The sequence below is a fragment of the Hippocampus bargibanti genome, linkage group LG20 (genome assembly GCF_051943395.1).
Source record: "Hippocampus bargibanti isolate YZ-2025 linkage group LG20, ASM5194339v1, whole genome shotgun sequence".
In the NCBI taxonomy this organism is placed as follows: Eukaryota; Metazoa; Chordata; class Actinopteri; order Syngnathiformes; family Syngnathidae; genus Hippocampus; species Hippocampus bargibanti.
Window position 1 is genome coordinate 3,198,574 of NC_142753.1, and position 22,727 is coordinate 3,221,300.

Sequence of the window (22,727 nt, forward strand, 5' to 3'; positions counted from 1 at the left end):
ATATTTTAACGAAGGTGTATGCTTTATAAAAGCGGATACATGTCTGAATCTGGCAACCCTAGTCGGCATTTTTTTTTTTATTCCGACGCGGGAAGATTTAATAAAACACGGAAGTGTTTTGGCATGTGAAGGGCATTTAAATGTTTGTTATTCTCCCCTTTACTCTCATAATTCTTATTTTAAAGTAATAATTCTGAGTTTGAATTGTACCTAGAGACGTGGAGCTATTAACCGTGGGAAGAACGTCAGCCTGCGTGTGTAGTTTTGAAGAGAGAACATAATGTCGCACCTGGGGATTTTTTTTAATGGCCGAAGAGTGTCGGAGGAACAGCGGGTGAGTAACATTTCGTCGAGAAGTGTCGGAAGAAAAATTTCCTTTTCGAAGGAACAGCGGGTGAGTTACCATTTCGTCGAGTTTGTTAATTTGGTTGTTAAATTACAGTAATACAAATAAAATGCGGAATGCAGTACCAACAATTTACATGTCAGTCAAGAACAACAATAAATCAATAAGTCATCAAAAACAACAAAGAAACATTGTGTAGGGATCGATGAAATTCAGCACACATTTTCTAATACCATATTAAAGTGCATTTAAATAGCTTTCAAATAATGTATAGATTATTGTTCTATGACAAATAATAAGGAAATAATGAATTATATAAAAACTAATAATTTTGGAAATAATTTTCTGCCTGTAATTACACATTAAAAAAATGAAAATCTGTGACCGAGTTCTTTATTACAGTTTAAAGTATCATAACTTTATTTTTGGCAGATCTTAACGAGTAAGGTACCATTGGAAAGCTTTTGAAATTCTAAACAAGAACAGAAAACACAAGAAAAGATTCAAAATATAAATTAGCAAATATCAACAATCGAATGCAGGCAGATTTTCGTCAGAAATCAAATATGTCTGTCACTGAATACTAGGAAAGAACATTGCGAGCTCTGGAAATATATATACAGTAAAGTCTCGTTATATCGATATTCTCGGGAGTCCGAAAAAATATCGATATAACTGGGACTATCGATATATCCGACCCTGCGCGCATGTAATTTTCTCCTTGCGTTCATAGAAATAGTATCGTAATAAGCGGTACTATCGATATAATGACTTTACTGTACTAATGCTTATTTTTGCTTGAAACTTGGCAGTTACGGAGAAAAATATATATTCTACCACTTCTATGAGTTATAAAAATACCACTTACTCACCTTTACAAACTGTAGTGTTAGCAAAAAGAGCGTAAACTTCAATAAATTTTAAATTCGGAAATTTCAAGAAGTGTCATACGTCATCATAAGCTGCATTGCTTGGAAAATCCCACCAAAAACAATTATGTACTTCACAAAAATGCAATGATATACGACTGTGAGGAGAATGCGCTCAGTTCACTGGACAGAAACAATTGCGGTGGAATATAGGTCACTGTAGTGTACCTACATTGTGAAATGTTTTGTTTACCCAATATTCACTGAATCTTTGTGTCACATATTTTATTTTCATAAAACTTGCTGTAGCAGTGTTGCTCTTGTGGTTTCAGTAAGACTAATATGCCATAAGACTCTAAAATGCCATTCAGTAAGACTAAAATGATACGCAACAAAGCACTGAACTATATTACTTCTTAAGGGTAGTTAAAGATGAGTCAGAACTTTATATTGTTTTGTGGCCATAATTTGGCAGTACAGTTCCATATTTATAATTTGGGGAATCATACATTTTAGGGGTGAATAGTTTGGACCTTTGGGAAACCTTTCCAATTCTACTCGAACCCTCGTGAGAAAATACATGTGACAACAGTAACAAAGCAAATGTTTTTTTTATTATTGCCAGGCAAAAAAAAAAAAAGAGTCAGCAACAGTCCATGGGGAAGTGGCAACAGAGTCTATTGCAGTTGTGACACCTCGTGGAAGTACGCACTCAGCATTTTGATCCCCTGTATGTAGTTAGATCTAAATGGGGGGGAGGTAAGAGTGAGTCACATGAATCACGAGGCTTGCGGAAAAAGGCTGACAATAAGACAAGCACCTGTTGAGTTTCTCGTTCTGTGAGTGTGCACCGTCGTCAGAGGAGCCGACGGGAAGCAGCATGACGTTGCGTCCTGTCGCCTCCTGGAAGGTCAGAGTGACGGGGATACTCCCACCCTCGCGTGTCAGGTCCGGCTCCACACCAAAAACTGTCATGTGAGAACACAGACGGTTGAAGGACAACCGACACCATTTTTTGGTTTCCTAACTGACATCAGAAAAACGTTTTCTAGCATCTAAAATGCCCAAAACACACAGGCTGATATTTTTAGTCAAATGCAAAACACCAATAAAAATGACTTAAAGGACAACAGACGTCTCCGGACAAGTTGTGTCCATAATTTGTAAAATGGCTTCAAATGATTTCTACTGAGCGTATTTTACAAGGATTCCACCGCATATAGCTATATTCTACATTTTAAGACTTGCGCTGAATATTCCGGAAGTCTTGTTTTTGAGTTGGTGACGAGTCCTCACCCTACATCACTGAAGGAACGCCCCTCAGCGAGAAAGGACATACCTTGCATCACCTCAATGCATTTTGCAATACTTTGTTTGCTCTGAAAACTTTGTGTTGATGGCGAAATTAGAAGGAAAACGCATAAATAACGCGATGGTGAATCCTTGTGTGTGGCACCGAGCATCTATTTGATATTCTCGGACAAAAATTGTAAGGAATTAATCAGCCCATTTCAACGGATCTTTGTCGCCCTCTTCTGCCTCTTTTCGGTGCTACATCCCCCCCCCCCCCCCCAGATGACACACATTCGGTGCTACATTTCCCCCCTCAAAATGACACGGAATAAATTATTTAATCGATTGCAAACATGTATGCTTTCCTCTTCAGATCTATTTGAATCATATTCATAACTGGATGAGTAACAACAAAGCATATTCTCCGAATCTGAAGCCATTGTTTTGATTCTCGAGCAGGGGCAAGACGTCTTGCCGTGACACCACGAACATGGGGGCGGGACATTCTGAAACTGGCCACTTCCGGTTTCAAATTGAAGTACTTTTTAGCAAGTCATTTTTATTGGTGTTTTGCATTTGACTAGCTTGGAACTGGGCAGATACAGAAAGTCCCGCCCTCTTGTTCGTGACGTCACTATTGGTCACACCCTGCCTTGCTGCAGAATCAAAACAATGGCTTCAGAAAGTTCAGATTCGGAGAAGATGCTTTCTTGTTACTCATCCAGTTATGAATATGATTCAAATAGTTCTGAAGAAGAAAGCATAAATGTTTTCAATCGATTAAAGAAGTCCTGCCGTATCAATTCGAACCGTCTGGACTCCAATGTAGTGCCCAGAAAATGCACATGATGGCGCACAAGCTCTGTTGGAAATGGCCTGATTTGTCCACTGGGAATTTGTGTATACTTATACCTTATTTATGCCTGTTACCGCAATTGGCTGCGACACACAACGATTCACCATTGCGTTATTTATTAATTTTCCTTCTAATTTCACAATCAACACCGTTTTCCGATGAAAACTTTCTCGATCAGGGCCGTTCTGAATGTGATGTCACTTAGGGCGCCGTCATCAACTCGAAAACAAGACTTCATGAATATTCAGCGTGAGTCTTAAAAGGTAAAATATAGCTATATGTGCTGGAATCTTTGTAAAATGCGCTCAGAAGTCATTTGAAGGGATTTCACAAATTATGGATACAACTTGTCAGGAGGTATCGGTTGTCCTTTAAATGCAAGCAGTTTACGTTTTCCCGGTGTCCATATTGACATGGCAACGAGCGATACCTGTCTTCATAGCTTTGCGACCCGCCATGTAGTGCGGATGATTGAAATCGGACACCCAGGCTTTGGCCCCGTGGCCCATGTAGACGTTCAGTTTGTTGGGGCTCTCGAGTTCTGCAAACTTCTGTTGCAGATAGTCTGTCACCTGAAAACCAAAATAATGATTATGATGAATAGTTCCACAAAACTGTTGACTCGGGTGATGATCACGGTCAGTGTGTCAGCTGTTCGGATGTGACTCAGTTAAAAAAATTACACTACGTATGCAGTTTTTCTCATCTATTGTCTTAAAGTGTGTGAGTTTGCAGGTTTCATTTAATGTTTGCAGACAGACGCCTTGGCAAACCACAAAGTCCCATGATGAGTATATGATGTCATTGTATTTTTTTGTGATTTACTTTCCCTCACCATTATTTAAAATTATTTGTCCTGTGTGATATGAAATTTTAGGGTGGTATTTTTTTCTCACAATATTGTTGCTTCATTGTGTTGTCCGAGATTTAATGTATTTTCAATTATTTTATATTTGACTATTTTCCGGTGTATAAGGCGCATAAGGGTCATCTTTTGAAGAAAATCAAGGCTTTTGGGTGCACCTTATACACCAGAAAATATGGTATGTTGTACTCGCCCCATTCAAAACTGATTTTTTTAAATGTAATCGTATTATGTTCTCCATCCATTCGCTGAAACGCTTCGCATGAAGATGGTCGCCGGAACACTGGAGCCTTTCACAGCCGCGTTGGATTTTAGTTAAATATACCGGATTTGAATAGAATTCAGTTACCTTCTTCTCCACAACTTTCGGGTCCATGTCGGGCACCAGGCGGATGGAGAATTTGCCGTTCACTTTCCGAGGGATAACCGTCTTGGCACCTGCGTCGGCGAAAGCCCCTTCGATGCCGTGCAGAGAAAGCGACGGGTACCTCCAGCGGTGCATTAGGATTTGCTCCTGCAAGACGAAAATGAAAAGGGCTCAACCTATCTGCCGTTGACTCGTTTCACTTGTCATGTTGGGCTTTGGCTTACCTTGGTGCTGTGGAGGAGTTTGCCAACGCCGACGTCTTTGCAATACTCCTCCAAGTCAAACTCAATCTTCCCGTAAAGCTGCGTTTCGTCATCCGTCAAAGGAGCCACGTCTTCGTAGATGCCAGGAATCAAGATTCTCCCTCTCCTGTCCACCAAGGACCCTGTCGATTGAAACAAAGGGGTGAAAAGTCGTCAGATGCACACTTGGACTTGGTGTCATTCTAACCGGCCCCCACATTGAAGAAGATGCGCTTCACTTGCCCATAAGTGTAATGAGGTCCGTCATAGCCTCATGGACGGAGCCGCCAAATACGCCAGAGTGCAGGTCCTTCTCACAACCGTCCACCTTTTAAAAGGAACGTCAACGTGGTGACCAACATGTCGGATGCAAACCCCCACCTCTTTCAAAAAAAGAAAAAAAAGGATACATCTGTTCACCTCGATGAAGAAGTAGCAGATTCCCCTCAAGCCATATGTGATGCAGGGCTTGGTCTTCCCCAGCCAGTAGTTGTCGGAGATGCAAACGTAGTCCACGTCCTTGAAGAAGCTGTCCTTGCGCGAGAAGACCAGTTCGTCCAGGCCCTCGGACCCCGACTCCTCCATGCCCTCGAAGCAGAACTTGATGTTGATGGGAAGCTCCTGCCAAAGAAGCGGGGTCTCATGAGGAGGTTTGGCTTGAAAGACAAGTGGCGAAACATCCAACCAGGAGATTCAAGTGGGTTTAATTATTAAATGGCTGCAGGTCAGAAGCCATTTTGTACAGCGACCTTTGGACCCTCAACCTCTTGGAGCGGTCACATGACTCTTCTTGCGGAAAGTTTTACCTGTTGAATTTTCTGGTAGGCCTCAATGCAGTTGAACCAAGCCAGCACGGGACCCTTGTCGTCAGTGGAACCTCTTCCATAGAGCTTTCCTACAACAACAAAAACACATATGTTTCATAATTATCAATATGGCTGAAATATCCATCCATTATCGACCGCTTATCTGAGGTCGGACGCGAGGGCAGCAGCACTTCCCTCTCCCCAACTACTTCATCCAGCTCTTCCTGGCAGATCCCGAGGCGTTCCCAGGCCAGCTGGGTGACAGTCTTTCCAGCGTGTCTGGAAGACATGCCCGGAAGACCGCACCAGGGAGGCGTCTAGGAGACATCCTAATCAGATGCCCGAGCCACCTCATCTGGCTCCTCTCAATGTAGAGGAGAAGCGACTCGATTCTGACCCCCTCCAAGATGACTGAGCACCTCCAACCCTCCAAAGCATGAATATGCCTGCACTGTTTTTGATTCGGGGAGGAACGTCAGTGCCATTTGATTGTCATCGCTGGACAGCTGTGAGGTGATTGTGATTTTTTTTTTTTTTTGCGCCTGTCATGGGCAGCATTTTCACAGCCCTGCTTTGTTCTGCGGAAGGGTTGGTGCTGTTGGACAACCTGCGGCTATATGGAGGCATGGCTTGAGGAGTATGTGGAACTATCGCGGCTTGGAATTGAAGTGGATTTACGTGGGACAATCTCTTTTCGTCAATGGATGCTCTAGCTTCGTGTTTGCTTTCAGCATTTAGCTTGTAGCAGGTGTGCACATTCCACCATGATGTCCTTGATCCACCGGTGAAAAGGATCCTTTGATCCTCTCCTCTTTCATCTAGAACTGCTTCATACAACAAAGGTGCAGAAAGTGCTTAAGATTGAATGGCTGTCTGTCTTTTGTGTTGTCACATTATTAGTTATTTGTTTCTGCGCCATCTTGAAGTCAACAACAACGAGAGTGGCTGCCTTTGCAGCAGCTCCTGTATTTTGTTTTTCTACTTCTTCCTTTCATCACTTTGCTGGTGTGAAATGTAAATTTCTCAACTGTGAGACTAACAAAGGTTCATCCAATCCAAAGGTGAGATTGTTGAGACGCTCTCACTCATTCTGTCCACCCCAAAACAGCCTTTATAATGTCCACATGTGAACAATAGCAACTAGAACGCAAGATAATCACACCTTCTGCCTACTGTGGCGAGCAGTGAGATAAAGACATGATGACTCGAGAAGGACTTTGGAAATGAGCGTGAACAGTGACGAGATCAGGTGATAAGAAGAGCGCACAGCCATGCGTTGCATGAAGCAAGAATAATCCAAAGAGAGAGGTACAAAACGACACCCCAGAAATCAAAATGTTTCTGCATCCTCACCGTCTTTCTCCACCAAAGTGAACGGCTCTGTGTCCCAGCCGTCGTCGAGGTTGGCGGGCTGAACGTCGAGATGGCCATAAATGCACACTGTCTTCTTGCGCGGGTCTGAGCCCAGATGTCCCAGGATGATTGGTGGCAGCGGGATCTCTTCCCCGCTTGGAAGCTGGGAAAAAAAGACGGCAAATATATTGAGAGTCAATCTGTCGTAGATGAGCAACAAATTTGCTCACCTTCTGCTGGCCGATGTCCACCATCTCCACCGTGCCGCCCAGTCGCTCAATATCCTTGGCAGCTATTTGCATCATTTTCTTAATCTCTCCGCGTTTCTCCGGCCAGGCGGAAACACTCTGGACGGCCACCCATTCCGCCAGGCGCTGATGAAGATCAATTGGACAGTGACAAAGTTGAAAGCCAGGCCTGCAGTCTCAGAAACCTCGGCCTCTTCTTACCTCCACATAAAGCTCCTGATGTTCATCGATGTATTTGAAAAGAGCTGAGAGATGCGCCATTGCGTCCGGAACTGAGGGGATACGACAAGGATTAGAATCATGTGAGACAAACTCCAGTCCAGCTGTGCTTTTTGAGACGCAACTCCACCCACTTGCTGACAACACAGTGTGGTTACCCGAAGGAGGAAATGGGAACTGCGGTTCTACGGCAACTGGACTTGGACAAAATATGCACCACGTCACAAACTGGCAAAATGTCGAGAATTAAATACTGTTTAGATTTCAGGAAATGTATTTGTTAATTCGTTTTTTAAAAAAAGTAATATTTTACATTGAGTCTCTGTCCACGTTTTTATGTTAATTATTTTGCTGTATGTTGACTATTATATGAAGCACTTTGTTACAGCTGCAGCTGTTGTGAAAGCGCTAAGTAAATTAGGACGTATTGTACTGCATTGTATTGATAACTAATAACAAGACAATATCTCTTATAATTCCCATATATGCTGATTATTAAATATATTAGTATGCACAGACCACTACACATATGTTGCTATAAATTTGACAACAGAAAGGTACTGATATATTTGGATGGATGACTATGAAATGTGCTTGGTTAAAGAAAAATATTTTCATCTTCCTCTCATATCAGTGACATCAAGCCGCACCAGTATGGATTTTTTTGATGGGCCTGGACAGACCGGATTTTTTGGTCCCATTTTTCATTTTCATTTTATCTTTGTTTTTCTGCCTATGAAACGCATGACAAAATTGCCTCGGGCGTGAATGATGCAATACATAAACATTTATGCACGTGTTGCTTCATTGGAAAGCAGTCTCCCGATTCACAATACATTTGCAGCATTTTAAGGTTCACAATCTCACGCACGAAATTTGGTTAAAACGCAGTAATGGGAAAGCTAGCTGTCGAGTAACAGCTGTGCGATATTAGTTGCAACCTAAATAATACAGCACATCAATTTGTTAACACTTTGCAATTACAGTTGCACACTTGCTAAATGAAGTCTAGTAATTAATTCATACAAACATTCCCAACTCACTTTTGGGCATGTACCGGGGTCTATTCGCGTGACAAAGAACTTCCGGGTATGGTGACTTCCTGCTTCATCGTCTTAAAGGGACAGTAACATATGTGTCTGAATATTGATTTATTGTCGGCAACCGGATCTATTTTAGAATCGAGGTTTCACAATACTGTTTTAATATAGTTTTTTTTATAAATGCTTTGTTGAATAACTTCTATAAGAACAGCAAAACTGCATGTTGCTTTCTCGGTTGTACCCCAAAGGATGTTTATGCTGGCCAAATTTATTTTTGATCAATTGTGATGAGACACAGACACACATTCCATCGTCAAACTTTCATCACAAAATTATAAGTATTTAACTGCAATGTGTTTGTACTATCCAATTGGGCGAGGTCATTACCGGTGAAACATTTTTCCTCAGGCAAATATCTTGGCTTTGCAAACTTGTGCAATTTTTACGCGCACAGGATTGGCGGGTGTTGCGTTTTCATGACAGAATGTCTACTAATCTAAACAAGTTCCACTCCCCCCCCCCCCCCAAATTAACTACAGTAAAGTCTCATTATATCGATATCGGTTATATCGATAGTACTGCTTATTACAATACTATTTCTGAACGCAAGGAGAAAATTCACATTACAGGATCAGATATATCGATAGTCCGGTTATATCGATATTTTTTCCGACTCCCGAGAATATCGATATGACGAGACTTTACTGTACTTATGAATTAAGTTTTCATGAAATCCACATCTTTATGCAAGCCTCGTCATTCACAAGTAACTGGTGACCTTTTCTCATTGCATAATGTGTGAGGAAAAAATGCACATGATATTTTGGGCAGTGTTTAATGTACAATAAAAATGTTTTTGCTTTGTATTCGCATGCTATGAGTCCCCATAAGGCCATAGCACCTGAAAAGAAATGAAACATTGAGATACCGCAACATGAACATGCAACATTTAAAATCTCACTTTTCCATCAAAGCAGCGCTCTTCGCAAGTCTTCTCATCCGACCTGCAAACCTCCGAAGAGCACATGAAGTTGATCTGCGGGAGCAAAGTAAGGTATGAAGTTTCTCAAGCATAGCCGTTTGGCCTTTTAGTCAGTACTGACTTCTTCATTGAGGTACCGCTTTGTCTTCACATCCATAAACTGGAACGCCTTGACCTCAAAACGCCTCTGATGGCGATTATGGGGCAAATTGCTAACTTGCAGGACAGCCACATTTGGGTCATACGGATTGGCACATCTACATTCAGAAAACATAGCATCCCTCGTAAGACACCCCAATTTATAAGATACCGTGTCAACAATAGAAGAAGGTGGCTTGTGGTACTGGCTTACCCTTCGTATACGAGCACTAGCGCGTTCTTTGCCGAGCGAGGGAATGCCAGACAGTACTTGACCAAAATGGTGGCATCCGGTGTGGGTGACAACAGTCTCAGTTCCAGATACACAGGTTTGCCCAGGATGTACCGCAACGTAGGAAAAGAAGGCAGGAAAGACGAAAAAGTCTTATCTGTATTTGGAATCAAGCTTTGTGAGAAATCACCAGTACAATGGCATAACGGTATCATCATGCGAATCTCATCTCACTCATTCAAACCTGTGGCGATCCTCAGCTGAACGCCGTACAAACCGACCGAGGAGATGGCTGTCGGGAGGCTGCGACTTGGGAACTTCACCATGTAACCGACATTGGCGAACGGCAGCTGGTCGTGAGCGGCCAAACTGTAGCGACACTCCACCAAGATTCTAAAAGTGAAGGTAAGCTCAAACAATTTCTTTGCAATAAGTGACACACAGAAAAATAGTAAAATAAAAAAATTGAGGGAAAATGTCAAAAATGGTGATTAGGAAATAATCTAAAAAGTAAAACATTGCTAACCTTAACGGATCCGTTCGTGTGATGATGCCGTACTTGAGGTTAAGAGCTCGGACAAGAGTCTGAACTTCAGCCAGGTAGAACCTTGTCATGCCAATATCCTAAAAGTTAATTTTGAAATTTTAAGGCACGACAAAGCAACGTACAACCCTCGCTTTGCCCTCATGCAACTATGAGTGACAACTTACATAAGTACGCGCTCCACATTCGGTGACTTTGAACTTAAAGATGGCAAAGTCGGCATTCACCACAACGGGTCTGCAGTCTGTTCCGGGAATGACTAGCTGGGTGGGGTCCACAGGCGGGGACGCGGATGTGGAACGGATGATGAAGACAAAATGGCGGTCGACTGTGCATTCTAGGGGAACATTTAAAGTTAATGGCAAAAAAAGGAGGGCTTAGTGAGATACAAAATGTGTAAAAAGGGAAGCATGAGAGCATGTAAGCGCACAACAACATAACAGTATGCCCCCTCCCCAAAAAAGAAACACTTTACCATCCATTGGATAGAAGCATTTATCCCCAGTTGGATTCACGCAGCACCCAATGGCCTCACAATAAAAGGGCGAAATTCCAGAATAGCCACAGGGCAGGTGCTCCTCGGGGGCCACAGCACAGTCTGAAGTCAAATATTAAACAAAGGAGTTATCATCTTGTATTGATATACAACAATAGCCCATTTAATAGAGCGCCTTTCCCAAATTTGTTCGAGTTTTTTTTTTTTCATGCTTGGGTTCCGATACAGCCCTGGCAAGGTTTTTCTTTTCCACAAGGGGGTAGCATTCCCTTTTTCCATGTTAGTGCTTTGTTCCAGCTTAAGCTTTTGTTAAAGCACTATATAAACCAATATGGATGTATTGCATTGTATTTTTGACATCTGCCCTCATAACTCCAGACCCATATAATTTACGAATTAACTTTTTTTGCTGATGAAAGAAGAGAGTCTAATGTTTCTCACACTGTATTGAATGTTCATGGTGTCCTAAAACTCAATACTCTATGGGTCCTGGAATTCAAATGACAATGACAAAAAACCCTGGCACTGGAGTGGACACATTGTTGTACATGTCTAGCAGTGAATAAGTTAATTTTGCTTCTCATTGGTGCGCCAATCTCCAAATGTGTATAATCTCTTCACATTTGACTAAAATAATGGGATTAATGACACTGGTTTGAGTCCCGCTGCTTTAAATAACCATCTCATGCACTCTGCATGACATGGTATGTCATTGAGCACTCACTTAGTGCCCTTGGCGGCGGTTGCGGTGGCGGAGGCGTACGGCACCTTGACGCCGAGTCACCAGGTGGGACTTCAGGGTGAGGAATTGGCCTGGGGTTGGACTGGCACGTTACCGTGGTGATTCGGGTCTCGCCGAGCTCATCCTCGTACAGCAGTTGCAGGCTGTAGCTGTCTGTCTGGAAGGCTTTTCAGTCACCATGCATATCGGAAAATGACAGTTCATAACTCACGTTCTTGACGCGGCATCCCGCAAAAGGAACAGTTAGGGTGTTCTCCATACGGCTTGCGTCGAGACCGCATCCAGTGTACTCGGCAGGTTGCGTGTGTTCGATACCTAAAGGCGGGAATTTATTTGAACTGATTCCAGTTGCGTTTGAACGTAGTGAAAAAAAGTTCACAATGGCAGCAATCTATCAAAAATGTTTTTTTGTGACATTCAAAATTCCTTTCCACTCTCGAAACAAATGAAATATCGTTCAAAACCAAAAACCTACCCGAAACGTTCACATCGTGAAACTGACTGGCCGGGAGAACGATCCGAAAGCCTTTGTCATTGCACGTAACCTGGAAACCGCTTTGACTTGGCTCAGTGGTACTCGTCCATAACCTCAAAGAAGTTTCCATTGTTTCCTTCTGAGTTGCTACCCCTTCTCCAGGTTCGGGTGTGTCCACTGCCTCAAAATCACTAAAGGCGCCTCCGCTGGCATCATTGAGCTTCTGTTCTTCAGAAAATGGGGTTTCATGATCCTCCTCCTGCCCGAAAACCACAACACCCCAGCTCAGGGCCATCAGCAGCCACAGGCGAGCCATCTGGAGGCCCAGTTGAAAACAAATTGGCAGAATCTTTGCAGGCTCTGCACTTTGCCCCTTTGCTAGTGCTTAATTTACACCACCTGCTAGTTTCTGATTGGTCAAATCCCAGCCAATTTAGAGTCACCTGTGAAATCTCATACCATATGTCAATAATATTTATCAAGTGCCTTGTTTTATCTGAACGCAAGTGACTTATGCATTCTTGAAATACAAATTTGATAAGACGGGAAGTCAAGTAAGATTGATTATGGAGCGAGAAGAGTAGAATATGGCACTTCGCATGATTGACAAGCATCTTTAAAGGACAACCAACACATTTTTTTTCATTTCCTAACTGACATCAGAAAAACGTTTTATAGCATCTAAAATACGCAAAACCTACAGGCTGATATTTTGAGTCAAATCCAAAACACCAATAAAAACTTAGTGTCCCAAAACTGCCACAAAATGAGCAAGAAACTGGGGAGAAAGTCCCGCACCCTTGTTCGTGACGTCACGCCAGGATACTCCTTCACAAACTGCCTTGCTCCAGAATCAAAACAATGACTTCAGAGAGTTCAGATTCGGAGAAGATGCTTTCTTGTTACTCATCCAGTTATGAATATGATTCAAATAGTTCTGAAGAGGAAAGCATAAATGTTTGTAATCGATTAAAGAAGTCCTTCAGTATCAATTCGAGCCAACTGGACTCCAATGTGGCGCCCAGAAAATGTACAAGATGGCGCACAAGCTCCATTGGAAATGGGCTGATTTGTCCCCTGGGAATTTGTGTCAACTTATACCTTCTTTATGCGTGTTACCGCAATTGACTGCGACACACAACGATTCTCCCTCACATTATTTATGTAGTTTTCCTTCTAATTTCGCGATCAACACTGTGTTTTCAGATGAAAAAAAGTACCCAAAATGCATTGTGTGTCGCTTTCTCGCCAGGGCGTCACTTAGGGCATCGTCATCAACTTGAAAACAAGACTTCCTGAATATTCAACGTGAGTCTTAAAACGTAAAATATAGCTATATGCCATGGAATCTTTGTAAAATGCGCTCAGTAGAAGTAATTTGAAGTGATTTTTACAAATTATGGACGCAACTTGTCCCGAGGTGTCAGTTGTCCTTTAAAGGACAACCGACGTCACTTTTTTGTTTCTTAACTGACATCAGAAAAACGTTTTATAGCATCTAAAATACCAAAAACACGCAGTATGATGTATTTATTCAAATGCAAAACACCAATAAAAATGACTTGGTGTCCAAAATCTGCAAAAAATTGAGCTGTGAATTGGGCGTTTTCAGAAAGTTCCGCCCCCAGTTTGTGACGTCACGCCAAGACATCTTGCATTGCTTGAGAATCAAAACAATGGCTTCAGATTTGGAGAATATGCTTTCTTGTTACACCTCCAGTTATGAATATGATTCAAATAGTTCTGAAGAGGAAAGCATACATGTTTGCAATCGATTAAATAATTTATTCCATGCCATTTTGAGGCAACATCGGGGAGAAACAATCACCAGAAAAGAGGCACAAAATGGCGACCTCCTGCGGCCACCTCCGCTTCCACAGGCTGATAAATTCCTTATATGGAGCATGGACACCCTCTTCTGGCGGCTTTTGCGTGCAACACAAGGTTTTCAGACCAAACAATACAGCAAAATACATTGACGTGATGGAAGGACTGCTACAATGTGTCTTTTTTAGGTCAGGGGGTGTTCCTTTAGTGATGTCACATACGGACTCGTCACCAACTCAAAAACAAGACTTCCTGATTATTCAGCGCGAGTCTTAAAACGTAAAATATAGCTATATGCGGTGGAATCTTTTTAAAATACGCTCAGTAGAAGTCATTTGAAGCCATTTTACAAATCATGGACACAACTTGTCCGGAGACGTCGGTTATCCTTTAAGAGTCACCTGTGAAAAATCAGTCACATATCATACCATATGTCAATAGTATTTATCAAGTGCCTTGTTTTATATGAACGCAAGTGACTTATGCATTATTAAAATACAAATTTGATTAGACGGGAAGTCAAGTAAGGTTGATTACGGAGCGAGAAGAGTTGTATATGGCACTTCACATGATAGAAAAAAAAATCATGCTTAAATTCATTGACCAAGAGACTGTTGCTGCTGTTTTGAGTAGCAAATACATTCAAGTGACAGTGATACGTCTGTGTAAGCTCTCAGTCGTACAGGAGTGGTCCATCGATGAAAAGGTTTCTTCAGCCGTCATCTGTACTTCTTTGATGGTGTCGGACGTTTCGCTTCTTATCCAAGAAACTTCGTCAGCAAACTAAAGTCTTACTGGTAGTTTAGGCCCTATATATATATCCCTACTGTCCAGACATGGCGGTGCCGGACTCTGCTATGATAGGTGCCTGCTCTCAGGTTGGTAGGAGCAGAGGACTACTCCCTGCCACTCCACTGATTGTTCCTATTGTTCTGACTAACGACTGGCCTGAATGCCCCACTTCCACCGGTATCACCTCATCAGTGTTCCTAATCCTATTTTGCCCAAGTAGGCTGTTGTACGAACGATCCAAATTGAACCTCACCCCACCAAACCGGTTTAATGAAGGATTGTTGTTTTATGAAAATTGCTTCTTTTACTCCCCTTTCGAACCATCTATGTGCGTTCGCTAAGATTTTAACCTCATTATCGTCAAATGAGTGGTTGCTAGCTTTTAGGTGCATATGTACTGCCGATTGAGGCCCACTCGTATTATCCCTGTGATGTTGATATTCTTTTTTGGAGAATTTGTTTAGTCTCCCCAATGTACTGCTCTTTACAATTTTCATTCTTCCAATGTATTGAATAAACTTTCTGTCAGAAAGAAAGAATAGAGAATGAAACCAAAAATTCTGAAGACACAAAAAGGAGAGGAGTTGCAGTACCTTACATTGCAGGAGTTTCTGAAACACTACAAAGAGTCCTTTGGCAACACAAAATTCCTACTTATTTCAAACCGATAAACACTTTAAAGGACAACCGACGTCTCCGGACAAGTTGTGTCCATAATTGGATACAGATGACGCCTGAAGAAACATTTTCATCGAAAGTGACAGTGATATTTTCAAGTGAGGCTTTATTGCACAGTGCAAGTGCACTGAAAACTCAAATTCACATAATTTCTCTTATCATTCAAAATGGCGCACACTTGATTTATTCGGGCTATGCTCCCCCAAAAAAACTCAAATCTTGGGTTTGTTTTTCCGCAAGAAAAAAAAAATCATTTGTATGAATTGGCTTTGTGTTTGGGCAAAAAGTTGAAGTTTTTAGGCACCGGTCCAAGCAGCATTTCACTGGAAAACACAGAAAACATTAGAAAGCTGATTATCATGAAAAGCAGTGGAGAAGCCCCTTTCACACTGTCTGAAAAAGACAACATTGACAGAAGCGTTTTCAATCTCCCTTTGCAGCTCTGATTAATTTTGCAGGATCTTTGAGTGAGAGAGCAAAGATGTAGTCGTCTTGTGACTCCTCCGCCGCTCACCTGATCCTGATCCAGTCTCCGACATTTTGACTGGCCATGAGTGACTCCAGGTAGTTCCTCCCCATGTAGTACGGTGGCCTCTCATTGATCTTCACGGGCACTCGCTCCAGCAGCCCCACCGGAATATACCTGAAATACATTTTTGCCTTATTTTAAAGTTCTTCCGCAAAATGGCGTGTGTGACACAAGCGTCCCACCTGCACATGAAAGAGAGCCATTCAAGCAGGAAGGTTCGCGTCTTCTCCACACCACGAGTGTCCGAGCCCCAGTGCTCCAGGCCGTAGTTGGTAAAGTCTTGGAGGATGTCCAGACGCTCGGCCGACGAGATGTCCCAGTGACGGCTCTCCTTGATTTCTGTGAAGAGCCACGGCTTCACCAGCGCACCCCTGGTGAATAATCGGAATTATATGCCGTTCATTTTGATTCACACAATGATGCTTATTAAAACTGGCATCTCTTTAACTCATTCACTGCCGGACGATGTGTAAAAATGTGTCCAATCCAGTTCCCAGGGGTTTTGTCATTTTCACTCAAATTGCAGGGCCTACAGAATATTGAGTTTTCGGACTACATAAACATTCAATGCAGAGTTAGAAACCTTAGACTGTCTTTTCCATCAGAGAAAAATAGTTAATTTCTAAATTATATGGGTCTGGAGTTATATGAGCTTGAAATGGGGGCGGCTGTACAAAATACAATACAAGATATGCATATTGATTTATATAGCGCTTCAACAACAAAGCGCTAACATGGACAAAAAGCCTGGTGTACGGGAAAAACATTGCCAGGGGTCTGACCAGGGCTTTATTGGCACCCCGAAAGAAAAAAACAAAATCCGAACAAATTCGGGAATGGCAGTGAATGAGTTCATAGGATTTCTATAATTATTGACTACCTTCTTTGGTGGCACACAGATCTATTTTAAACCTATTTAACCCGAACAAATTCTGGAACGGCGCACCACTTCAAACTTTTCAAATCCCGAATAAATTCGAGAATGTCAGCGAATAAGTTAATACAACAACCTTGCAATCATGATTCCAGAAACGCCCGTCTCTTTGGCTCTCACTGCATCTTCGTAGGACAGAATATCGCCATTTCCTAAAACAAGACAGCAGAAACCTTCATTCGTTGTTGTGCGTAATTGAAAAAAAATGACATAATATTGTCCAATTTATTGATCATTCTTGTTGATACCAAAGAGTGGAATGGGGCTGGCGAGCTTGGAGCAGGTAGTGATATAGTCCCAATCAGCTAGCTTGGTGTAGCGTTGCTCTCTGGAGCGCCCATGCAGCTAGAAGAAAAACACATTAGGCAGGTGACTTTTGAAACATTTGTCCACTCTTAATTGAACATAATTCATATGACGAATCTGTAACAAAAAATAATTACAGTAATCATTGAGACGCCCCAATTTTTCATCTCTGGGATGAGTTTATGCGCGATGTTGTTCTTCTCTTGAACGCCGGTGCGGATCTTCACTGTTAAAGGGACATCCAGCACCTACAGAAGGAGAAACAAAAAAAAGTTTCCTCCAAAATTGCATAAAGCTATCTATCCGACTATCTATTGGATATCTATTACTTTTATTTTATCAACCGTACCAACATCATCATGCAAAAATGAGCCATGGCAGATGATGCCATTTTGATTCCAAAACAAAAAATAACCTCGTCAATACCGTTCCAACATATTTTGCCGAATGAGAAAAAAAGTGCGACCGCTTGCCTCCAACTTGCTCGATGATGGATAGGCGACCTCGTTTCAACCGACAGCATTTTGGCTGCCAAGAGTCATCATTTCTTTTTATTTATCTAGCTATTCAGCTGTCTATCTATCTCGCTATCAAGCTAGCTATTGGATTGGATTGGATATGCCTTTATTAGTCTCACAGTGGAGAAATGTACATTTCACAGCAGCAAAGTGATGAAAGGAATGAAAGTAGAAAAACGAAATATATTTGCTATCTATTAGCTATCTCGCTGGCTAACCAGTTATCTATTTATTAGCTATATAGCCATTTGGATAGCTATCTATTAGCTATGTCCAAGAGAGTTTTGAATACAATGTATTATTCTTATTATTAGCTATCTTCTATTACCTAGCTAGGTAGCTTTCTATCTGTGTTACTTTCGGGTTGAGTGAACGCTGGCGTGTGTGGCTGCCGCTGCTCAACTACAGAAAAAAACTTGACTGTAAAGTGACCTTGAGAGTTTTGAAAGGCGCTTATAAATGAAATATATTATTATTATAAAATCATTTTAAACAAGTACACTCACATAGTTCATCCCCCGCACTATCTGCTCAAACTTGCGGGTGCGCGTCATCAAGCCGCAGCCTCCGCCCTGAGCAGTGAAAAACAGGGTTAGTTATGTTTTTTGGGGGGCGGGGCACCATGACAACAACAAGAAAAATCCTCACCTTCTTATATACGAGGTCGATGGGGCATCCCGAGTTAATGTCAACAAAATCCACCTCAGTGTTGTTGTTGATAAGCTCGGCGCATCTCGTCATGGTGTCAGGGAAGCATCCTTCCACCTCCACACCAAATAACACTCAACAAACCCGTAAAGACGCCGCCATTTTGCGTTGCTCGAGAATCTGGACTGTCACCTCACCTGGACTCCAAAGAGATCCTCGCTCTCGTGACGCTTGAGCAAAGCCCATTCGGATTGCTGACCCTGAAGCAAGTTGGTGCACATGGCCATCTCGCCACAGGTGATGTCTGCGCCGAGACGCTTACACACGCGGCGGAACGGCAGGTTGCCGCACTGAGGGAATAAACAGGCGCGGGGTGAACAGCTACAGCGGTGATACGGATGAAAATTCCACGACAAAGTGGCGCTTACGGTTGTTAGCGGAGCGAGATAGAGTTTGTCTCGGAAGTCCACCTTTGAGGGCGAAACACATTCATTCATACTTTTTCGTTTCGACTTTGGCGGGATATTTTCCGGGGAGTGGACGATACCTGCTTTTTTTCACACATTCGCAACTTGATGACATCGACGTCAGTCAACGGGCCGACAGTCCGCACGGGGCAAGCCTTGTCCGGGTTAACCTACAGGAGTAAAAAATGGCTCACGTGGTCTGTCAGTATCAACACAGTCCAATTTGATATGCAAATAGACAACCGGAGCTTGAGACTTTATAATGCAGTGTGAATTCAACACTTTTGTGTACTGCATCCAAAATTAACTCATTCGATGCCATTCCTGAATTTATTCGGAAATTGAAAATGACGTACTGCGCCATTCTCAAATTTGTTTGGGTTTTGGTTTATCTTGCAGGGGGGTGCCGATAAAGCACTGGCCAGACCTCTGGCAATGTTTTTCCCATTCCACAAAGGGGAAGCATTTCCCTCTTTTCCATGTTAGCGCTTTGTTACAGCTTCAGGATTGTATTTTGGACAGTTGCCCCCATTGATGATGATAATAATAATAATAATAACAATAATAATAATCATAATAATAATAAATTTAATTTCTAAGTGCCTTTCAAAACCCGCAAGGATACTTTACAGTCACGGGATAAGAACTTTTTTTTTGTGCGGGTGAGCAGCGGCAGCCATTCGCGCCAGCATTCCCTTTACCCCGAAGTAACACAGCAGCAAAGTTATGAAAGGAAGAGGAAAGGAAAGAAATAAGTAGAAAAACAAAATACAGGAGCTGCTGAAAAGGTTTAAGGTTTCATATGCTGAATTGAATGTTCATGTGAGACAATCTCTTTTTTTCAATGGATGCTACAGCTTTGCGTTTGCTTTCAAAATTTAGCTTGTAGCAGATGTGGACATTTCACCATGAGGTAGGTCTCTGATCCAATGGTGAAAATGAGGTTTTTGTCCTCTCTTTCATCTAGAACTGCTTCATGTAATAAAGTGTTTATCTTGTACTCAAACATCATAGAGCACATGGGGAAAGGCATTCAGATTGCACAATTGTTTGTTCATTTTTTTATGTTCCAGTTGTGTTTATTATTTTGCTTTGTGTTGACTATTATGTGAAGCGCTTTGTTACAGCTGCAGCTATTGTGAAAGCGCGATATATATAAATGCCCCATATAACTTCGGAAGAGAATCTAAGTTTTCTTACACTGAATTGAATGTTTATGTAGTCCTAAAACTCAATATTCAGTGGAATTTGAGTGACAATGACAAAAACCCTGGCACTGGAGTGGACACATTTTCCCACATGTCTGGCAGTGTATGAGTTAAAAAGAAATACAGTAAAGTCTCGTTATATCGATATACAAGGGAGTCCGAAAAAATATCGATATAACCGGGACTATCGATATATCCGACCCTGTTTGCATGTAATTTTCTCCGTGCGTGCATAGAAATAGTATCGATATAACCGGGACTATCGATATATCCGATATCGATATAACGAGACTTTACTGTATTGAAAAGAGGCATTTCGGTGATGCGAAGTGAATTTTTTTTACCTGTGTTTCTACATCGGTTGATTCACACACAGTCTTGGTCGGTGGATCTGCTGGTAAATCAGTGGCGCCTGAAAAATGAACCAAACGATTAAAACGGGTCTTTGTGAATATTTGTCACGTCTCAAACCTTTTGGCTTTGAAAACCGCTGCCTAAACTGTCTCCCTACCATTGCCTTGCCGCTGTTTAGCCTCTTTGTTGTTGTTCAGTGTCTTGAGGTACTCCGCCGACTTGTCGAATGCAACCGAATGCTTCCTCAATCGATTCTGCAGCTCTTTGCTCAGGGAGTTCCTCACAGGTACGCGGCCATCTTGGCTTTTCAAAACAACAGCGTTCTCGGCGCTCGTGAGCTCCGCCGTGGTGTGCGCCGCGGCGAAGCGACAGGAGAGGCCGTAGGTGCACTTCCCGAAGGTGTCGTAGTTGTGGCAATGTTTGCCGATGTCGGGGGGCTTGTTAGCCAAATAGGTAGTGACATTGTGGTAGAAGTGGCACTTGTCGCCGTAGGGACATTCTCGGTTACCCTAACGAGGAAGGAGGGATGACCGCTGAGAATGTTTCATTACAACATACCTCAAGTTTAAAATTCCTACCTGGATAACAGAGGCACACAGCCTCTTTTCATCATACGACATTGGTTTTTTGTGTGGCCTTGACTTATTCTGCCCCCTCAGACGTTTGTTGGATGGCTTTGCGCCTTTGTTGAGCTCCTCTGTGTCCAATTTCACCTTTTTTATTTCTGGTTCCTCGGATGGATCCTCTGACAATTTGTTCCCGCCTCCTTTTGAGCTTAGCCATTCGGAATGAAGAAAGTCATGGAATTTTTCTTTGCTGGTGATGAATCTGTAAAGGCAAGCAGCAGGGAGGGAAGGATGTATATCAATGTGATTCAAAGTTAGCATGATGATATTTACTATCGATATGCTATGAGCTATCTAGCTTGCTAGCTATTTTTTAGCCAACTAACTAACTTTCTATCTATTTGAGTTATACCAGCCTATCTAACTGGCTATCTATTTGCGATCTATTAGCTAGCTGGGTAGCTCTGTAGCTGGATTCTTTTCCTTTCTGCTTTTCCCTTCAAGGGGTCGCCACAGCAAATCAGTGTCCTCCATCTTCACAGGTTTGATTTGCATGTTTGTTTTGGCCAAGCTTTTACGTCGGATGCCCATCCTGACACAACCCTCTGTATTTATCCGGGCTTGGGACCGGCACAAGAAGACTTATGTCCCTTTGTGGCTACAGAACAAGCAACTCGCTCAGTTAATTAATGGCTAGCTAATCTTGCTATCTAGCTGGCTATCTAGCTAGCCATCTAGCTGGCTACCTTGCTACATATCTATTTGCTAACTGGCTATCTAGCTGGCTACCTAACTAGTTATCTATTTGCTATCTATATGATATCTACTAGCTATCTATCTAGCTAGCTATTTATTAGTTATCCATTAGCCAGCTAGCTAACTTTCTATCTATTTGAGTTATTCCAGGTTGAGTTAATGCTGGCGGCAGCCACATGCCACTGCTCACCCACAGAAAAACGTATCCTGTGACTCTAAAGTGACCTTGAGAGTTTTGAAAGGAGCTTAGAAATTAAATGTGTTATTATGATGATTATTTTTATCATCATCAAATTCCACTTGATCTCATGATCTAGAAGCACGTAGGCTCCACAAGATGGCACCAAAGTATTACTTTTCGATGAAACAGCCTGGAACTCCACTTTACGATATTGTACAAGCATTGGACAATCAGAACGCAGCCAATTTTGTAGTCGTTCATAGTTTAATGACTCACTCTGGTTTGAGGGCTGCTTCACCTTTGACTGCAGCATCTGTCCCCTTTGCAGATGCTGTATCTGCAGGGTTTTCCATCGCATCTGATGGTTACTATTAAAACGGGGCATACATGATGATCGTTCACATATCACAATAGGACACGAATACAAATTAATAAGTGCTTAGAACGTAAACGCTTACTTACTGCTTTGCTGGCGTTGACAAACTGGCGTCTTCTTATCAGTTTATGCTAGCGGCTCGTTCGAAGTTACAATTGGAACAATCGACAGCTAACACGTCATAGGTCTTAATGCTAGCGCGTATGCTAGGTGTGGGAAAATAGTTTTATTTCAGTGTTTTTATTGTGACATAGTATAAATATGCAACTTTCGCAACCGGTTCTGTGTTGGAAAAGCATGAGGCGAGAGTTCATCTCTTAAAAGGGCCCGGCTGGAAATGACAATCGAAGAAAACTCGGTCCGGTCACCGAAAGCGACGTTTTCTTCCTAGAAATCGACATGTAACTAATATACGTTTGAGTAAACTACGTATTGAAGTTATATTGCAAGCAGAACCCATAATCAGACGTT

The 22,727-nt window shown here is 42.2% G+C and overlaps 3 protein-coding genes across 4 annotated transcripts; all 3 read right to left on the minus strand.

Moving 5' to 3' along the window:
• Window positions 1-1,809: 1,809 nt before the first annotated feature.
• cndp2 (carnosine dipeptidase 2) lies at window positions 1,810-8,565 on the minus strand. 2 transcript variants are annotated; one of them, XM_089023647.1, is made up of 12 exons: window positions 8,508-8,565; window positions 7,447-7,517; window positions 7,228-7,371; window positions 6,998-7,160; window positions 5,645-5,733; window positions 5,259-5,459; window positions 5,082-5,166; window positions 4,821-4,981; window positions 4,579-4,743; window positions 3,795-3,936; window positions 2,036-2,183; window positions 1,810-1,959 (listed from the first exon to the last, which is right to left on the minus strand). In XM_089023647.1, the coding sequence occupies exons 1-12, from the start codon at window positions 8,515-8,517 to the stop codon at window positions 1,893-1,895; spliced, it is 1,446 nt and encodes a 481-aa protein (XP_088879773.1). In that variant the 5' UTR covers window positions 8,518-8,565; the 3' UTR covers window positions 1,810-1,892. The 2 variants fall into 2 exon arrangements, with proteins under 2 accessions (XP_088879773.1, XP_088879774.1); XM_089023648.1 differs by lacking the exon at window positions 8,508-8,565 and adding an exon at window positions 7,599-7,617.
• Window positions 8,566-9,367: 802 nt separating this feature from the next.
• Window positions 9,368-12,435, minus strand: LOC148882713 (zona pellucida sperm-binding protein 1-like). The gene is made up of 10 exons (XM_089023599.1): window positions 12,117-12,435; window positions 11,853-11,956; window positions 11,624-11,798; window positions 10,879-11,001; window positions 10,571-10,740; window positions 10,386-10,483; window positions 10,104-10,252; window positions 9,842-10,016; window positions 9,611-9,746; window positions 9,368-9,543 (listed from the first exon to the last, which is right to left on the minus strand). The coding sequence occupies exons 1-10, from the start codon at window positions 12,430-12,432 to the stop codon at window positions 9,457-9,459; spliced, it is 1,533 nt and encodes a 510-aa protein (XP_088879725.1). The 5' UTR covers window positions 12,433-12,435; the 3' UTR covers window positions 9,368-9,456.
• Window positions 12,436-15,502: 3,067 nt separating this feature from the next.
• On the minus strand, window positions 15,503-22,578 carry dus3l (dihydrouridine synthase 3 like). The gene is made up of 16 exons (XM_089023572.1): window positions 22,343-22,578; window positions 22,157-22,248; window positions 20,956-21,205; window positions 20,535-20,886; window positions 20,368-20,435; window positions 18,896-18,985; window positions 18,777-18,818; window positions 18,546-18,698; window positions 18,349-18,465; window positions 18,207-18,272; window positions 17,320-17,430; window positions 17,125-17,221; window positions 16,953-17,028; window positions 16,125-16,313; window positions 15,928-16,056; window positions 15,503-15,736 (listed from the first exon to the last, which is right to left on the minus strand). Exons 2-16 carry the CDS (start codon window positions 22,231-22,233, stop codon window positions 15,664-15,666), a joined length of 1,890 nt encoding a protein of 629 aa, XP_088879698.1. The 5' UTR covers window positions 22,234-22,248; window positions 22,343-22,578; the 3' UTR covers window positions 15,503-15,663.
• Between the last annotated feature and the right edge of the window lie 149 nt (window positions 22,579-22,727).